The sequence below is a fragment of the Trifolium pratense genome, linkage group LG3 (assembly GCF_020283565.1).
Source record: "Trifolium pratense cultivar HEN17-A07 linkage group LG3, ARS_RC_1.1, whole genome shotgun sequence".
Taxonomy (NCBI): domain Eukaryota; kingdom Viridiplantae; phylum Streptophyta; class Magnoliopsida; order Fabales; family Fabaceae; genus Trifolium; species Trifolium pratense.
Genome location: NC_060061.1, coordinates 40734321 through 40753642, shown reverse-complemented (window position 1 = coordinate 40753642; position 19322 = coordinate 40734321). Strand labels below are relative to the sequence as shown.

At 33.7% G+C, this 19322-nt stretch overlaps 2 protein-coding genes across 4 annotated transcripts; one reads left to right on the top strand and one right to left on the bottom strand.

The window, feature by feature from the left end:
• Positions 1 to 675: 675 nt before the first annotated feature.
• On the top strand, positions 676 to 3150 carry LOC123915846 (SWR1 complex subunit 6). 3 transcript variants are annotated; one of them, XM_045967108.1, is made up of 4 exons: positions 676 to 1020; positions 1788 to 1894; positions 2001 to 2133; positions 2696 to 3150. In XM_045967108.1, exons 1-4 carry the CDS (start codon positions 810 to 812, stop codon positions 2800 to 2802), a joined length of 558 nt encoding a protein of 185 aa, XP_045823064.1. In that variant the 5' UTR covers positions 676 to 809; the 3' UTR covers positions 2803 to 3150. The 3 variants fall into 3 exon arrangements, with proteins under 3 accessions (XP_045823064.1, XP_045823065.1, XP_045823066.1); XM_045967110.1 differs by having other exon boundaries at positions 682 to 1020; positions 2001 to 2093; XM_045967109.1 differs by having other exon boundaries at positions 680 to 1020; positions 2001 to 3150.
• Positions 3151 to 4386: 1236 nt separating this feature from the next.
• LOC123913779 (N-terminal acetyltransferase B complex auxiliary subunit NAA25) lies at positions 4387 to 17860 on the bottom strand. The gene is made up of 19 exons (XM_045964629.1): positions 17520 to 17860; positions 17254 to 17410; positions 16737 to 16855; positions 16567 to 16641; positions 15616 to 15709; positions 14707 to 14825; positions 13168 to 13238; positions 12372 to 12513; positions 12105 to 12280; positions 11491 to 11699; positions 10782 to 10912; positions 9213 to 9289; positions 8590 to 8664; positions 8299 to 8491; positions 7264 to 7383; positions 7046 to 7184; positions 6208 to 6248; positions 5829 to 6077; positions 4387 to 5434 (listed from the first exon to the last, which is right to left on the bottom strand). Exons 1-19 carry the CDS (start codon positions 17664 to 17666, stop codon positions 4730 to 4732), a joined length of 3039 nt encoding a protein of 1012 aa, XP_045820585.1. The 5' UTR covers positions 17667 to 17860; the 3' UTR covers positions 4387 to 4729.
• Positions 17861 to 19322: the final 1462 nt, after the last annotated feature.

The window sequence follows — 19322 nt, the reverse complement described above, 5'->3', positions numbered from 1 at the left end:
TATCGGTTTATCAAAAAATAATCAGTTCTAAGCTACTAGGTTTAGTCCAATGATAATAAGAGGTTTAAGTAATAATAATAGTTATTGATCCTGACTTCCAGCTGATCCTAAACAAAAAAAAAATAAAGGCTTAAATGCACTTTTGATCCCCTATTTTCAAAAAAATCAAGTTTTGGTCCCCCTATTTTAAAAACCAACTTTTTAGTCCCCCAATTTTAATTTTTTTTGAGTTTTGATCCCTCATTCCATTTTAAGGCTAATTTTGTTGATGTGACATTACCACTAATGCATATCAGCGTGAATAAAATTCTAGTAGTTGAAGGTTTGATAATTAGGGTTTCAAATTTCATATTTTATAAGATTTAACAATTATTATTTCAGTTAAATATATAATTCTAATAATTAAAATAATTTATAAATAAAGTTTTATTGAATTTAAAAATATATAATAATGACATGTATATTAAATTTGTCCACATGAATGTTACCACATCATTAGTTACAAGGCCACATCAACAAAATTAACCCCAAAATAGGATGGGGGATCAAAACTCAAAAAAAATGAAAATAGGGGGACTAAAAAACTAGTTTTTAAAATTGGGGGACCAAAACTTCATTTTTTTAAAAATAGGGGGACCAAAAGTGCATTTAAGACAAAAATAAAATTAATCAGTTTTATCGTACCTCTACTTAACTTAACACAAGTACACAACGAACTCAAATCAGAGACTACTGTGTGTGTTATTGAACTAGTTGCCTTCGATTGTTGTCGTCACCAAATCCATATCTGCTTCTGTGAAACCCTAGAAATGGAGGAAGATGGTTCCAACTCAATCCGCCGCACGTCTGGTCGAACCCGAAAAGTTGCCACCAAAATGGTCGCCGCACTGGCTAGCTCCGACAACCGTACCCAGGCTGCTCTCGCACGATTGGATGCTTTGGAAAATGACAATGCAGGATTTGAAGCTGCAGATCCCAATATTGATGATGATGAAGCTTCTCTAGATGATGATGATCAAGGTTAGCTTTTTTCCTACTTGCATTTTTTTTACTAAATTTATTTATTTATTTTTTTAACTTGCTTTTCAATAGCTGAAATTTTGCTATTTTTTTAGAAGAATTTTTCATTATTGTAGCTGTTTTGGATGTCAATAACTATCAGTTAAGAGGGCATTTGTAGTATCCCAACTGATATCGCCGATATTGCTAGGCTAGGCTGGACGTGTTCAAACACAGGAACCAACTCGGTATTTGTGTGAGTTTTAGGCTCTGTTTGCTAAAAAATAGCGGATAGCCGATAAGCTAGTTTTAGCGAATAAGTTAGCGGATTGAAAGTTGTAGTGTTTGGTAAAATTAGTGGTTGAATTAGCTTATAAGTATGACATGACATAAAAAATATATGTTTAATTAATATTTAATTTTTTCCTGGGATAAAATTGGAAGAAAAAATGATAAGCTATAAGCTCATAAGCTACTTGAAATAATGTTTGAAAAATAAGCTCATAAGCTACTTGAAATAGCGTTTGAAAAATAAGCTATAATCTAGTAAAATAAGTTGTAAACTCTTTTTTAAAAACTGTTACCAAACATTAGCTAGCTTATTTGTCTTCCCAAAGAAAGTCTTAGTGATATTTATTTACCACTTTGTCTACGGACAAAAAAAAAGGGCATTTGTATTCTATATAAAATAAGGTTAATTGATTATCAGTGTGAAAGATCTTTGCAGTAATTGTGTATATGAATGACTGAATTAAATCCAAATTGAGTTAATTCCTTATTTTTTGAAGTGTACATGCAGAGAAAACAATCTAAAGGCACCAAAAGGAAAACAAGGCAAGCAAAAGCACTTGAAGCTAGGAAGGCCCCAAGAACATTTCTTGAGCTCTTAAATGATGTGAGTTAATGATTAAGCCCACGAGAGACAACATCACACTCAGTATTTTACTCTTTCCTTGGTTTAGTTTTTATTGTTTTAATATACCCTGATCCTACAAATGCAGGCAAACTTAGAATCATTGCCTCCACATGTTCCTACCTATTGGAAAGCAGCTGTCGGACCTCCAAGCTCAACCGCCCGTCGCCACTTTTGTACTGTATGTGGTTTCTCTGCCAATTACACTTGTGTCAGATGTGGTATGCGCTTTTGTTCCAATCGGTGTCAAAATGTGCACAATGATACACGATGCTTGAAATTTGTTGCCTAATACATTTTTTAATATAACATTTTGGACCCTGTCCAATATTTTGATACTTGCTATTGTAAGGTATCAATTTTCACTAACATTGTGTACAAAGCAAGTTGTTTGGTGAATCAAATTTTCCCCTTTTTCCCTTTTGAGATTAGTATTTATGCTGCCTGGTCCATTTCATAAAGAAAAATGTATATTCTTCTAAACCCTACTGGATCCTTATGTTCTAGGTAACCTTGTTAATGATGTTCTCAGCTGCTCGGATATACTAAAGATATTGTTTATAAGATTATCTTTATTATGTTACAAGGCTTTTTCTGTTTTTACTTTACTGATAGAGCCTTCTTTGCTTATCTGCTTGTATGATTAGACTAGCTTCAAATAAACTTCCTAAAACTTGCTAGATAAGTGATTCAGACACTTAATTTTTATATACATGTAGGTACCATAAGACATGACAGTCGGCACAAACTACTCATTTAAATTTGTACATGTTTTTTATGCAGTAGAAAGGCTTTCATCGCGCGTGTACCTAAAAGCTACGGTGTGTAGCTTCAAATTTCAATGTAATTGCGGGTATTATCACCTTGATACCAAACACATGCTTAGATAATACATGTAAGAACGACATCAGTAAAATATATAAGTGTGCTCCATCCCAATTTATATATTTTGAAGGGTCGGGACAAACTGTTGTGCTAGCAATTCCACAAAATATATGAAGAACGACATGTTATGGTCGACTTGCTTCACAACATGCTTTCAAAATCTTGTACTTATCAGAAATAAAACTTGCATGATTAATACATAAAATGGTGTACATGTTCAAATCAATTAGACAAGAATAAGTTATGGTAATATTAACAAAAATAAATGAAACAATAACGCCACTATATTGTTGTGGTGATTGATTATATGTTTGACATTATTGTAGTAATCAAAATATATTATTTTAACTTGAGGGTGTTTATGTCTTAATGTTTCTATATAGGATTTTTAAGCTGCTTGTTATAGTATTCAACAAAAGTATTAAAAGCTATCAAGCATCTGAAATCAGTCTTTCTTCTTTTTACTATTCATCTTTGTCAGCACACCAGCATTGCACCCCATCGGAAAGTTTTCAGGAAAAACTAGCTCTATTGCTCCTTTTTCGATTAATGCCTGAAAGACAGAAAGAAAGTAGACAAAATTTACTATTGTATTTATCAATGAATAAGATTCATTTAGTCATATCTTTAATAGAGCTTCATTTTTTTTTTCTGGATAAAAATACGTATAAGTGCTTAAAATTGATATAAGTATTTGTAATTGATTCAATCAATAAGGCAACAACTTCTCGTATTTCTGCAACATTTTTTTATTTGAGATACTGAAAAATATCATTTCTACCAATCTCTCCCACTAGAAACAATGATTGTTTGAAGTAGCTATTGCACTCTATGACACAACATACAAAAGTTGTTATTCTATTGAAAGAATTCCATATATTTTTTATTTTTATTTTTTTGAATTAAGAATTCCATATATTTATCACAAAAAGAATAGGCAACAGGTTATGGGGAAACCTTATTCTCTTTTACAAATGGAGGGTTTTAACTTCAAGTTGCACACTCAATGGTAGATTTGTGTGTGGTAGTTCAACTCCATGACTAGCAAAATAATTGAATTCAAGTGCAGTAGCACAGCAAATGCAAAATTTACTCCCTTTTCATGTCTAAATGGTTTTTGACGACATTGTCTATGACTATCAATGGGCGGGTAAATTGAAGGGCAGCTAAGGTACGACTATGGAGGTGGAATTTCTAGTATTTATTTCATTGATGCATGTGAAATTTCCCTGAGCATCGCCTTCTAAATGCATAGCATAAGCATAATCTTGTTTGGTTGCATATGTGGGTAAACTAGCTCATAAGCTCAATTGGCTGCATATGTAGGTAAACTGCTCATAAGCTCAATTAAGTACAATATAAGAAATAAAATTATACTTGCACGGACAAATCCCTTACAAATTGCCATGCAAATAATTGGACACATTGTTTTACTAGAATTTTTTCAAATAGTTAAAACGTGTGTGAGAATCTGTCGGGGATTCGTAGAAGATAAGTACCATAACACTTACCAGGTATGTGCCTAACAAAAAATAGACCTTTGGAATGATAACAAATGGTCTGAACAGGATATTAAGAATATACTATCATTTAAAACAATCAAACCAATAATACATTGCCAAAATTTTTGCTCAAACAAACAGCTAAAATTCTCCACCAACGGCTCAAAAAGAGGGGAGGGTTGAATGTGCATTCAGGAAAATTTTACAGAATGACCGACAAAACTAGAGCCAATAATTAAGCAAGCAATGAAACACTGTGACTTCGACAGAAGCTTCTAACATGAAATCAGTAGATGCAATTAATGAAAATAACAGGAGAACTGAAGCACATTTTTCAACTCCTGAAATTGAAGTATCCTATCTGGACTGATTAAAAAGTCGTTTGTCAAGTTGAAATAAAACTCCTGCACCAGCCACTGATGACATTTCCTCACACATGAGCTATCTGCTGTTTCAGAGACTGCAATAACTTCAACTTTGATTCACAGATGGTTGAAAATTCCATCAAGACTTTAAGCTTCCCTGTCATCATTTTCCTGGCAACATCAGCAGGACTCCAAGACTTAAGTGAGTGGTAGATACGATCACCAACATCCGCATTACTCATAGAGGAAATAAATGTTTCTAAAATGTGAAAGACCCGGCCCGGCCCTTCAGTATGCCCATCTTTCCGGAGAAGTGAAAGAATACCCTCTGCGTTCTCATCTTCGGGTCTTTTGTTCCATTCACTTATCCATTTCATAACATCCTCCAATAGAAGAGATAATTGCTGAACTGAATCGGTGATTGCATGAGCCATATTTGAGCTAGACTGATAGGAAGACCCACTTTTCTTCTTTTTCTTACTTGATGGAAGACAGGATCTTAGACAAGACTGTATCACAAGTCCATGCCACGCCAAAGGTTCTGTAACTAACTGCATCAGAAGTTGAATGTCGCTCCAAGGAGAGCATAGCTGGGGCTCCATGGACCTAACCTTCTCTAAAATATGCTTCTCCAACAATGAATCTAATACATTCCAAATAATAGGTCTACGTTCATTTCTATCTGGGTGTACAAGTTCATGGGAACTCAGGTTCCACGCATTTAAGAATACAATGAAATTCAACCAGTCAATCAAGTTGGAGTCAGAAATCTGCAACATTTTTTTTTAAAGAAATGAATCAAATTCTTAGTTACAACTTCCAATAATATATATATTGATGACAAAATATATGAAACATGATGCTACTTAGAAGTAGCTAGAACACCAAATTATAACTGCTCAATTTTCAACCACCATATTTAGTATGCAAGTATATTTTGTACAGTAGTATAATATCCAATAATTTTGTGGGTTCCAAAATATCTAAAATCATCACAAAATTATTTCAATTTAATTCTCTGTTAGAAAAATAATCAAGTAAAATTTGCATTTGTACGTGTATAATATAACTTGCTAAAACATTAAAGCAATGTTATGACGTCTCAATTTCATTGACTTCCTAGAAATATTTTCCAATAGCGCATAAAAGTGTAAGCATTCATACCACAGATCTTTCACCATTAGAGAAACCCTTGACCACTTCTATTGCTTCACTAAGAGAAAAGCCCAAAAATTGTGCAAAGCGCTCCAGCAATAATTTCAGCTCCAAAGTGATGTCTGGTGTAACAGAACCATTGACCTCAACATGCTCCTTGATTGATAACGAAGCACTTTGAATTGAAAGATAGATCATCCGTGGGAGTAGGGATTTCTTCTCAATGTCTCTCTTTAAACTTGTCTCCCTCTCTTTGGTCTAGAGTGTTGACAAACCATGCAATAAAGGAAGGAAATATAAAAAAATCCTAACCGTAGTTTAGTTTTAATAGCAACGAACATTATAATTTATAATCTGATAACAAATCGTTCAGATGGATTTGACTTACCAATATTTCTCTAGGACAATAGGAAATCCCTTGGAATGGCCCTGAAACAGAAGACAAAATCTCCACTAAGTTTAATATAGTAATCAACAAACACTACATCAGAATGATACCAGATTATAATCCGAAGTCTGAAAACGCTGAAGGATACTCTCCAGCAAGCAGAAATGAATGTGAAAGAGACAAATAAAAAATGGTTAAAAGATTAAGAGAGAAAGAAAATTAGAGATATAGAGAGAAATAAAATGATGGAGAAGGATGGACAAAGGTATTGTTGAAGAGGATGTAACTAAATGAACCACAGGATTTGGAACTGCACAGTCACTTACATGCAGAACATACCTTTCAATTCCAACCAGTTGTAATTTGTAAAGACCCTAACCACAATTATTTTCAAATTTAATGTTAATTGTATCTTTAAAATCTTGTTGTTTAAACGATATGGGCCAATGGCACTGCATTGCTTAAACTAAAAATATTGTATGTGTGCTTTTTCTGTATTATTTAATATTATTCTGTGGTGTTTGATCAGGCAAAAGGGCATTGCTGCAAGTGTGGTCAAAAAACAAAATTTACCTCATTAACTTAACAATAATAAATCACATCATAATAAATGGACATGTTTTCTGACATCCCTTCAAGCCTAAAAGGCATTTACTTGAGGCAAAACACCATGCAGTATCACTTTCACTTATTAAATAGTTATAAAAAGCCAATTTGATATTCATTTTAAATCTCACATACTCTGAGGATTCATTTTATTTATGAATATCAATGTTAAATAATTACAAGAATACAAGATCCATAGTTTCTAAGCTGGAAATACTATTGAGAAACTAACCTAGAAGGTAATTTTTCTCTACTGTTGGTGTCCACCAGGGCCGTGACTCCAAGTCTTCATTGAAAGTCAAAGACTTTGACCCAATCTCGTTAGACAGCTCAAGGAAGTGAGAACCACATTTCATGTTTTGAAGGATGCCCTAAGAAAATATGAACTTGTTAAACCAACCATCATATATAGAGTGGCAACCTGTATAAAAGTTGGAAGATGTGAATCACCTCTTCGTCTTCAACATTATCTGCATTCTGCTTTAGCTGTAAAATGGGTGTTTCAACTCGTGCCATCAAATACAGACTGGAGCGTTGCAACCTATCTTTGAACTGGACAAATTCAATTATCTGGAATATGAAGTAAATGTAAGCCTCAATTCAATCAACTCAAACATGGACACAGCGCTTTCAACATTACATTAGAACCAACAGAGATAGAAGAAAAAATTAAGATGATAGATGAGAGAATTTGATGGAATAAAGACGAAATTATTTCCAAGAATATATTTATGTATAATAAAGCTGAACTGTGAAATAATGTTTATATCGTAAATAATAGCAGCTGAATAACTGCAACTCAAACTAACTATAACTGACTTATTTGTTACACATGTGAACTGTACCTATGCTAAGAGATCGTTTGAACAAAACAGTATACTACAGAGGCTATACAGAAACATCAACCTATACAGAAACATCAACCGTACAGTACAAGCTATGTACTAAGTACTAACTAACATGTCCATGTGTATATGTTTTTATGTTATGTGAGCAGCAGCATCACAACGACACACACTAAATGGACAGGTGCACACTAATCATGTATTGAGTATAGCTGTCAACTAAGAATACAACAAATATGATCAAATCTTGATTTCATTTCTAACATGGTTCAGCAGAGATCAACATATTAACTAAAAAATAAAGTTCCTTTAAAGTATTCTACAAAAGGAACGCCATCAGTTTAAATTTTAGCCTTGCATCAATTATGAGACGACTTTAAACCTAGTCAAATGTTGTAAAGGATTCACCACAAAATTATGTCAAATTTTTGGGGAGAGGCAGGGGCAGTGTAGATGGATTGATAATCTCCTTAGATAAGAATATTGCAACTAGGCATTGATTATCTAGCATGCTATGCATGAAGAAATCTTTTGAAGAAAATAGGTTTACAATTGCATATCTATGCATCCAGACTCCATATGTATAATCTAGTTCAAGAGGATAGTTTCTAGAAATAATAAGAGACACAAGTAGACATACTTTGGAGTAATTTTTATGATGATATGCAAGAAATGTTAAATCTGCAGATTCTCTGAAGTGATCATCCATAAACTTCAGGTAGTCCTTTAGCAGACTGTTTAACTCAATCCATAGTGGAGAGACCAACATCTGAGGCAAAATGTGGTGTAACATGCTTTCCATCAAGATATTCTTGACATCCAGTGATTTATACCTGAAAAGAAGAAAAATATACTTTACATAGAATAGTGGCAACAAAATCATTCAAAAGCACAAACACAAACACACTTTTCTATGACTGAACTACCTTACCATTCATGTGCCACTGAAAGAGCACCAAAGTGGCAATACAAGTGCAATAGCAATATCTTGTACTGTGATACATATCTGCAGAAGAGAAGTGCGTCAGTTATTTCACAGTAAAAAATGTTCCTATAACAGAATCATAAGCATTTAACTTGATCTACCAATTTGAACCAAATCATCCAATGCATTAAAGGCATGAGTATAAACACACTAAGAAACCAAAACTGAGAGTAATCAATACACAAAACACACCCAGCCCTCCTGCGAAAGACACGATACACTAACACAACACTATTCAAGAACAGAGACTACTCTGCTCTCATTCTCTGGCATTGTGTGGACTGTGGACCAAATAACTAAAATTAAAAAATTAATCTAAGACTCGGAAAAATGCATTTATTTAATATTTATTTTATGATAATATTCATTTTACACTCTAAACTGAGTTGCTCACTTTAAACGAGCTGGATCATAGTACTATATACATATATATGATGTTAAGACACCAAAAACATTGGCCAGATGTGCTACATGAAAGCCAAAAACCTATGCAAGTTCAATGAAATGCTTCTTCTTTATGCATTTTCATGGGAGATTTCAAGGTATAATACAAAATAATAATCCCTGACCTTCGTATTGACAAGCCAAACTCCAAAACCATGACTGCCTCTACCAAATAGCCGACATTTTTGGTACGCCAGAATAACTACACCAATAGTATCACAAGTCATTAACAGCAGTCAGAGCATTGTCTAAGTATTTGCAATGATAAAAATTACCTGCAATGCAATTCTAAAACACAACAATGTTTGCCCATGTTACACAATTCCAAAGCAAAATGACGAATTTAATTTTTGAAGTAATGTAGATGTAAATTCTTTTTTGGACAAACTACTAGTTTAAAATTATATAACCCATTTATTTATTTATATGTTTATTTAGTTGGGAGAAAAAACCTAATCGATGGGATAAAAGACTAAATTATTTACTTTTTTATGTAAATAAAAACCTACAAAACAAGAACCATCCATTCTCAACATTTTTAAGAAAACAGTCAGTAGAAATATCTGAATATATTACAATGCTGCAGTGACCTCTGAAAAGGTAAAACCAATTTTGATGTTAAAAAGAAAATTGTGTAATAAGCCTGGATTACTTCAAGCCTCAGAAGCACCAGTACATCAGAAATGGCTGATCACCTGTACTGGGTATGCTTCAGGTACGCACATGGTACTATCAATAACGCACCTTTTATTTTGGTCAGGTACATGAACGCAAGAATACATGTGCTAGATCTCACAAAAATGATCATGTTCACAACCTGGGACCCGATGATTTAGATTTTAGGTTTTTCAAATACAGGGAGGGAATCGATATTGGTGCGAGTCTGCAGCCGGGAAACAATATTGGGTTCTCTTCTCCAGTTCACCACGATCAATACTGGAACAGAGTTTCCAACTACGTGACACCAGTGTTGTCAAAAAGCGACCATGCCATGGCGAATTGCAGTGCCAGTTTTTGAGCCAACCGTTATTCCTATTTTGTGATGGATTGTGGTGCCATCCGCCATATGGCTTTTTGGGGAGGACAAGTATGGCAGAATTTAGGGCTTCCGCAATGGGTCTAATCCACTATTGATAACATTGACACACTCTCTAGCTGAATTTTTCAATTCCCTCACTGTGCAAATATACACTCAAATACAGTTTGTGACCTGTTAAGGATACACTCTAGATTTCAGCTCCCTCCTTGTAACAATTTTATTTATTTGATTTTTAGATTATATCATTATATTTTTTTTCTACGGATGTCTTTTACAGTCTCCCTTTAACAATAACTTAGTTGATTATATTTTTTCTATAGATGTTTTACAACATATATATTTGATTAATTTTATCTTTTATATTCATGTACCCTACCTTAAACTTCTCTGCATAGTCTGCATTGATATCCCGCTCACTTAACCATTACATCTTTGTGTCTCATACAACTCCCCACCCCTTCCAGAAAAAAAGATATGTAGACAATAGACTCTTGCATAAGTTGCCACACTAATAACTATCAACAACTTGTATATTCATATGTAAACAGGAAACAAGACAAAATCAAACTATAATATAAAAAGAGTAGAATATCTTCAAAATAATTTTTGACAATGTGCGACAAAAAAAATAAATCACAAATTAAATCTGGTATACCTGAACCAAAATATTACATGTAACTGAAAGCAGCTCCTCGCCATGCATACTCTCTTGTGGATCTAAATCTTTTGAAAGTGGAAGGTTTTTGCAATACATTTCAAACATTTGAACACAGGAGGCCTCAACATCTGGGACAAGTTAAAAAGAACTACATTAATACTCACTACGGAAGCCACAGGCTGAAAACAGGAGCAGCTTGTTTCTAACCTCTCCCAAGAGGGAAAACAAATATAAAAGATTGGAATAAAACAATTAGGAATATTTTAAAAGAAATGAACAATTTGGTAGTAAAAGCAACATAGATATTGTCAAAGTGGATCAGGATTGAAGGTTTATTCAACTAATAACAACTATTCTTTGTTTTATATACACAAAATGTGTAAGATCTGTTCAACTGAGAATCAGGTGAGTCAAAAGTGTCCGTCAAAAATATTTTCTGGTTGTATGGATCAAGCACATGCCCCTCATCCATGTGAGAAAATTATAATTAAATTATTAAAAAGTCAATTAAATAATGGTAGGATAGCCGATCAAATAACAAATTTTGTGTCAATGACTTTCCAGAAAGTTTAATCTATAAGGCTCATGCAGTCAGGCATGTTTTCTATTTTTCTAACAAGACAGAACAATGGAAAAATCTAGGAGAATAAATAATGAATATGTATTTAACTATTTATTTATATGCAATGAACATTATGAGACCCACCATTTTCAGAAGACTTAAACATGTCACCTAGCAACAATTGTTGTTTTATTTTGAAAAGGCTTATAGACAGCCCAAGTGTCTTGGTTGGTGAAGCTGATAATGTATCATTGTTTTTCATTAACTTCTCCAAGAGCTCTGCCTTCTTATCAGTAGTGAAGACTTCAACAAACATCTCAACATCAGAAGTAAAGCAAGCCAAGTGACCAAACCTGAGAACAAACAGAGTTCTTAATCAAACAAATATCACATTTACCAACAAACTTATGTAGGGAATCAGTTTTTCTAAAAAATGATTATATAGCCAACCTAGAGTTACAAATATATGTTAAACCTTACTAAAAATAGTATTTTCGCTCTACACAATAATTCAACAAACTAAAGAAAGCTCTCGAGTAAATAGTTTGCACAAGGACGACCAACAGACTCCAGCACCAGGATCACTAGATCCGGTGTTTTTCCCCCATCAGCAATAGTCATTGACTCAATATAAAATTCCATTCAAGCCAATATAAAATTCCATTCAAGCCTCCTCAATAAGCACTACATCTATATGCATGACATTTAAGAATAAAACTAACAAATTATAAGAATGTTATGTCTGTTCTATAAGGTACCTGCAAAAGTATTGCACAATGCCATCCATTAAGTCGTTGTCATTTCCCTTCCCACGTAAATGCCGCCTTCTTTCAATTTCTATAGTTGCTAGGTATGGACATCTTATAGAATTATCAACCGTGTCTGTTTGTAACTTACGTATAAAAGTTGATGCAATTGATATTTGACAGTCAAACTGCACTCATATAGTAGTTTACAATTAAACATGAATCAAGCTCCATACAAATACTGTCACAATTAAACACCCTCAAAGACAAAATATTCACCTGTTCGTCTGACAAGTGTGATACTTTGCAACTGACAAATTTTGGGGGGTGAACTGGATCGTTAACAGCCTCATCAAACCAAATGCTGCCATCTTCCAGCAAACAGCCTAGGTAATGAAGGAAAGACTCCCAATCGTCTGGACTGCCAAAAGAAGAAACAACATCAATGGTAGAAAAAGCTGGGCAATGAAATTTATTCAGGAACAGACATCTTAAAACTTACTGCATGACTCAAAGTGGAAAATCTACAGAGATGACACAACTTAGTATATAAGCTACATGTTAAGAAGGTAGATCTTAAGCATAACATAACATAGAGGAACAAATTAAGAACAAAAGACAAGGAACAGAACTGTAATTCAAATATTGGGAAAACCATGATATGTCTGTAGATACGGCATGAAAAGAATTCAGGAAAAATGCATTAGAGAAAAAGGTAGGGTAGCAACTATTGTGAAAAAGATAATATAATTCCATCTTAAGTTATTTCAGCATATGGGGAAAAGACCTATAGAAGTCCAGTAAGGAAAGTAAATCAAATGAAGGGTATTCCAATAGATATGGGTAGAGGAAGGCCTGGAAATAGGCCATACCATTAAGAAATATTTAATTTGAGAATGATTTATAATATAAATATTACGGTGTTACTTCATCATTATAGTTGACCCCGCCTAGTTGAAAAGTCCACCAAGACCATTTTAGTACCCATTAATAACATTTAACAACTACCACAGGTTAACCAGCTAAGCTTTTGAGATATCATGTCTAGATAAAGAAGTCAGCATCCAAGGCATACCATGACTCAAGAATTTTGTGGAAGATATCAGCAGCAGCAGTGTAGTCACCCGCCAGAGCCAGGAGTCTCCCCTGTCAACTTAAAGTCAAAGTTTAAAGGTTAATGAGAAAAGTCAAACAATATAAATGAAAATAATTCTACCTATTTTGTTTTCTATTTTATAAAAGAACAGTGTTAGAGTGAAAGAAAAGATACAAGGGGGAACGAGAAGGTATGATGTATTAATACAAGGACAAAATTAAAGAGAACAAAAAAAGCTTCCTAGTTCCCAATCCATCTACAGGTGAAACAAGGGAAAACCTTTAAAAAAATGCCTAAAGAGGAACAGAGAGAAACCATGAAAACAATCCAATCTCAAAGCAATTTTTAAATATAGCTTTTGCTTGATTCAATTAATTTATCTTTTAATGCAGACAAATGGGTCTTAAATACTTATTCTTCTGGTGTGATTTTTGGTAAACCATATTCCTATGTTCTGTCCATTTCTCCAAATAAAAAAAATAAAAAAAATAGCACACTTTTGTACAAGTTTTAACTTATTCTCTTGATTGGCCATTTCAAAATGTGTTTGCGTCAAAGGATACATTTCCAATAGAATAATATGCTAGCACTCGCAAAGCCTTCACAAATGACGTGTTGCATCTTAAATTGGAATAATCATCTATTGAATCAAACAAAGAAAGAGAGAACTTCTATGTACACTGTAAACTTTCATACTTCCCAAATCACCCATCTATGACTCTACCTCATTACCAACCTCCACCTCTGTGTTTCTTCCTTCCATCCACTTGAAAACCCATTGAGCTTTTCAATAGCGCCACAGTACAATGCCTCTTTACTGGCGCCTAGAAGAAATAGAGGCACCGTCAAGCAACAGGGTGTAGCTCAAACAGCTAATTTGACGTAAATGTCGGCGCAAAGGCAGTTCTAGACGGCATCATCGTCAGGGGGATGTGCCTCACCGTGTCGGAATTCACAATCGATTGAACACCTACCAGCATGCTCTGAATATACTTGAGCATCTGTTAACAATAGCACATCAACTACATAGCGATAGCGTCGCCATAGCTCTAGAAAAACCTTGTGATTGAGTTTCTTATTGTCAAAGCAATTCATTGTACCAAGGAAAACCTTGTATTAAGTTTCTAATTGTCGGCAAACGGTTGTATGTTACTTTTTTGTTTTAATAAAAATAAATAATAAACATATATAACTAAAAAGTCAGTTTCGTGATATTCAGGAGATACAACTTTCACAATATATAGCATCACTGTTTCCAATATTATATCCTTACAAGTTACAATACTGCATAGAATGGGACACTTTTCAGTTTGACTAACTATTAACATACAAATTTATTTAATTATGACTTCCACCATATTAACCATTGAAAAACATCCTCCCAATTTCTGAATTTCCAAATACCAATATCCCTTTAATTTAATTGGATTGGATGACAATTATATTCATATTAAATAGCAAGCTGAATACAAAAGTTAAACTGAAGTTACACAACAGGAAGAAAGCTATTGAGATTACCTGCATTCGTAGCTTATCCACTTTGATCATCAATAGTGATCCCAATTTCCCCGATAGAATCTCCAAAGCATCCCCAAACTTAGCTTGTTGTTCCAATATGGAAATATAGACCATAAGAGCTGCAACCAATTTTGGAAATTTAGAACACATGTGTGTATGCTTTGTTTAACGGCACGGTAGACTCTTATGCTGCCCGTTAATAGATAAGAAAGAATTGCTGAGTAGGAATTTCCTCTTTTAATTTGGTTTTGCAACGTGTTTTTCCCTTTTCTTCCTTAAATTTTTCCATTTTATGTAACTTAATATATGGAATACTTTTGAGTTGGAATTTCTCTTGGTATCTTGGGTTTTTTTGACTTTGTAATTTTACCCTCTATATAAAAGTACTTGGTCTCTTAATCATTCTAAGGTGTTATTGTTATTTGTGTGAATCCTTCTTCCAATATCTGGTTTGGTCCTTTGATCTCAATAAACCGAATCGGAAGTCCATTGCTCCCTTTAAGATCATGTCTCCTTTATTTGGATAGCTGCCCATGATTTGAGTTAATACCAATAATATATTTAAGCTTGTAGTCTACACAAGGCTATTTTCCCTTATATATAAGGCTGCAAACTTAGAGCCAGTCCTGCATCTATTTTTATACTTGTGTCATTTTATGGAGAGCTCTGAGTGATAAGCTTCTTTTGGATAGGATTAGGCATTTGGCTTCTACTTGATGTACAGCTGGTTGTATTATTAGAGTTCCCTCGTAGATGTGTAAAAGGACTGGGTAGGTTTGTATCTTTTTTCGTTTTCATAGGAGGATTCCTTATCCTCCAATCTCTCTGTAATCTTCTCCTTTTGTTTTAAAAAATTACTTTTTTATCAAAATAATATTTAAGATGATTATAATGAAATTAGAAGATCACCTTCAGGCTCATGTAAGCTATGTGAACCAACATGTTTCTTAAGTAAGCCTTCAGCTAAAACTAAAAGTTTATCTCCTCCATTGCCACATAGCACCTGTCAGGAGTTCAGTACACATAAAATAAGTCAATATAAATGTTTTAGACAGGATAAAATCAAGCCCATCACCATGAACAGTTTAATATATTTGGAAGAAAAATGAAACAGAAACAATGTTACATCAATGAACTGTTGTAGAAAGCATCACAAGGAATCTATATGCACAAGGTATGCAGAAAACCTCTGTGCTACAGTTGCAAAGTGGCATTCAAGAGTTTGGTTCAGCAAATATTATAATATAAGCAATCATATACTGATATCAACAACAACTTGCCCAACTCAAGACTCATTACACACATTTAAATCTAACAATGGATGACAGATGGTTATAGCTTCAAACACCTTCAGTTAAATGTTTTTTACTAACAGATATATTACAGCATTACAATCATCTATATAATTATACAGCCTCCTTATGAATGGGACCAAAACTTCTGCAACCTGAAACCAGACCAAGACTCTAGAGCTACTACAATCATCAGCAGCTTCGGTCTTGGCGCTGGTGACATACAGGCCTTGAGCATATCATCAATTAATGTATTAGTAGTATTGATGAATATTTTAGTCTTACAATTACAAGTTTGACCAACAGAAACAAGGAAAAAACAATCGAGAGCCAAAACAATAATTATAAAATTAACAAGTCAAAACTACACTAAATCATGGGATAGCAAAAACTGAAAAAATCAGCATATTACTATCTCGCAGACACATCTATCAGCTATGTGATGACATTTCACTATCGATTCAGATTCATTCTCCCTCAAGCTCACTCAGCGCACCGAAACAAACACTTCAACACATACTGCATAAGATAACTTTTGGATAAAGGGAAAAAAACAAGCAGGGACAACCTGTAATTGGATGCTACAAACAGACCAAAGAAGATATTTTTCTTCACCAGCAAGCTTGTACATTTTGATAGCTGTCTGCAAATCGTAAAACAGAAAACGATAAAGATGTAAAATAACAAATCTAAAATAAAAAATAAAACCAAACACGCAGAGAAAAGCAAACAACAAACCTGTTGTTGCTTCACAAATGAGTACTCCCGAACATAGCAGTTAAACAAACCCATCATGAGTTCCATTTTATTTGGAAATTTACCACAGGCATGTTCATAACATTCAGTAGCCAAATCCACTAATCAAACAAATTAACAAACAAACATCAGTCAAAAAAGTTAGAGCAAAATTATTACTTTTTTAAAATATTAAATACATTTTTAGCTATGTCCTCGTGAGCTTAGCTCAGTTGGTAGGGACATGCAGGGGTCAAGGTTCGAACTCGGGATTCCTCACTTATTTCAAAGGGTGCATTTCTAGCCACTAGGCAACTCACCGAGGGAAAAAAAATACATCTTTAGCTATAAAATTGTAATTTTTTCAAAAAATTATTCAATTTTAGTCTCTATTTATAAAAATTACAAAAAAAAAAAGGGATTATGCAGGACTAAAATTGAACAAAATTTATGTAGGTCTAAAAATATACTACAGTATAACATAATTTTACACATGAGAGAGAGGGAGAGAGATGCTGACATCGATCGAGACGCTGAAAAACAATCTGCAATGTACTGAGAGTGAGATCATCGATCAAAAGAGAATCATTGGAAAAGAGATGGTCCTTAGCATTGAGAGAAACAGAAAAAGCTTCATCTGATTTCCCCATTCTTTCAAGAACAAGAGCTTTAAGAGCCTAATTATTAGAGATAAAAACAAAACAAAACAAAATTAGCTTAATTTCACAATTATTATTACTATTATTAGTATAAAGAAATAATTAAGAATGGGAATATTGATCTTACGAGTGCGTAAGGTGAATTAGGGTGCTTAGCGAGAAGCGTAGTAACGTGTTTGAGAGCGTTCTTGAACTGTCGAGAATCAATGGCGTCCCATATTGGACGAACCTTTCGTTCTGGTATACCTCCGGCGAAGCCGAACTTTGATGCCATTGGAGAGAAACGAGGAATTGGATTTTCTTTGCGAAGTTCTTCAAGTGTTGGAGAGAGAGAGAGAGAGAGAGAGAGAGGCTGAAGGAGAAGAAAACCTAGATAGAATAGAAGAAGTGAAGTGAAACTGAAGTGGGCTTTGCTTTGGATTGGGATTGTTGGAGTGTACAATGAGAACTAACCAAGGTTCATGTACTAAATTGCATTTTTAACCTCTAACTTTTATAATAGTAATACTTTTTTGACCTTAAATTTTTATAAAAATATTACGATTTTAACCCTTAATTTTAGTCATTTTTACAAAAGAATGGCTCATTAGTTTTGACCAAGTCAACGCACACGTGACAAGTGACTCACATTACACGTCATAATGGCATGTGAGTTAGGAGACCATGTATATGTTTATGCGGCATGTGAGTTAGGAGATCAAAATTATAAGTTTATGAAAATTAAGGATCAAAAATACAATTTAACCTAATTTTAATTGTAGTAATATTTTTTGACTATTTTTTCTATTGAATAACAAAATACTTCATTTGTTTGACAATCTCGTTTGGATCATTTTATAAAAATTAAGAATATATATGATATGATTAAAAATACAATATATATATATATATATATATATATGGGGGCTGCTAATTTAGACCCAGTTAGGTCTAAATTAGCAAGGTGCACCTTTTGAGTTGGACAAAAATACCCATTTTTTAATTTTTTGGAAGAATAGAGCAACAGGGGCATTTCTGTAATTTTACGCAACAGTACACGCACCCCCCACTTCTTTTTCCCCCCCCAGGACACGTGGCAGCGTGTTAGTGGCCAAAAGCAGCGCGCGTGCATCACACGCACCGACAGACGCGCGTGGTAGTTGCTTGATGACGCGGAGAGAGAAATTTCTGAAAAAGGCAGGCCACGTGTCATGATCTGATTGGTTGCGTTAATTTTTTTCCATTTTATACTTTAAACTCGATTATTTCGTCGTAAATTAATTTTTTATTTTTTAATTTTTATACCAAAATTCATAATTTTTTTTTCTCTACAAATAGAGACTTGGTTTGTTTGATTTGGACACCGAAAAAAAAACGCAATTTTTCACTACTTTAAACTCGATTATTTCGTCGTAAATTAATTTTTTATTTTTTATTTTTTATACCAAAATTCATAATTTTTTTTTCTCTACAAATAGAGACTTGGTTCGTTTGATTTGGACACAGAAAAAAAAAACCCAATTTTTCACTACCTTAATCTCATCAAATAACTAATAATCAACTTACTAAAACCATTTTACCAGCAAAATGGTTTCAGTTTACAACTCTCTGAAACCATTCTACCAGATAAATGGTTTCAGAAGCAAACACAATTAATAAATTACTCACTGAAACCATTCTACCAGTAAAATGGTTTCAGAATACAACTATGTGCAACCATTCTACAAGCTAAATGGTTTCAGAAGCAAATAACTAATAATCAACTTACTGAAACCATTCTACCAGCAAAATGGTTTCAGATTACAACTCTCTGAAACCATTGTACCAGATAAATGGTTTCAGAAGCAAACACAATTAATAAATTACTCACTGAAACCATTCTACCAGTAAAATGGTTTCAGAATACAACTATGTGCAACCATTCTACAAGCTAAATGGTTTCAGAAGCAAA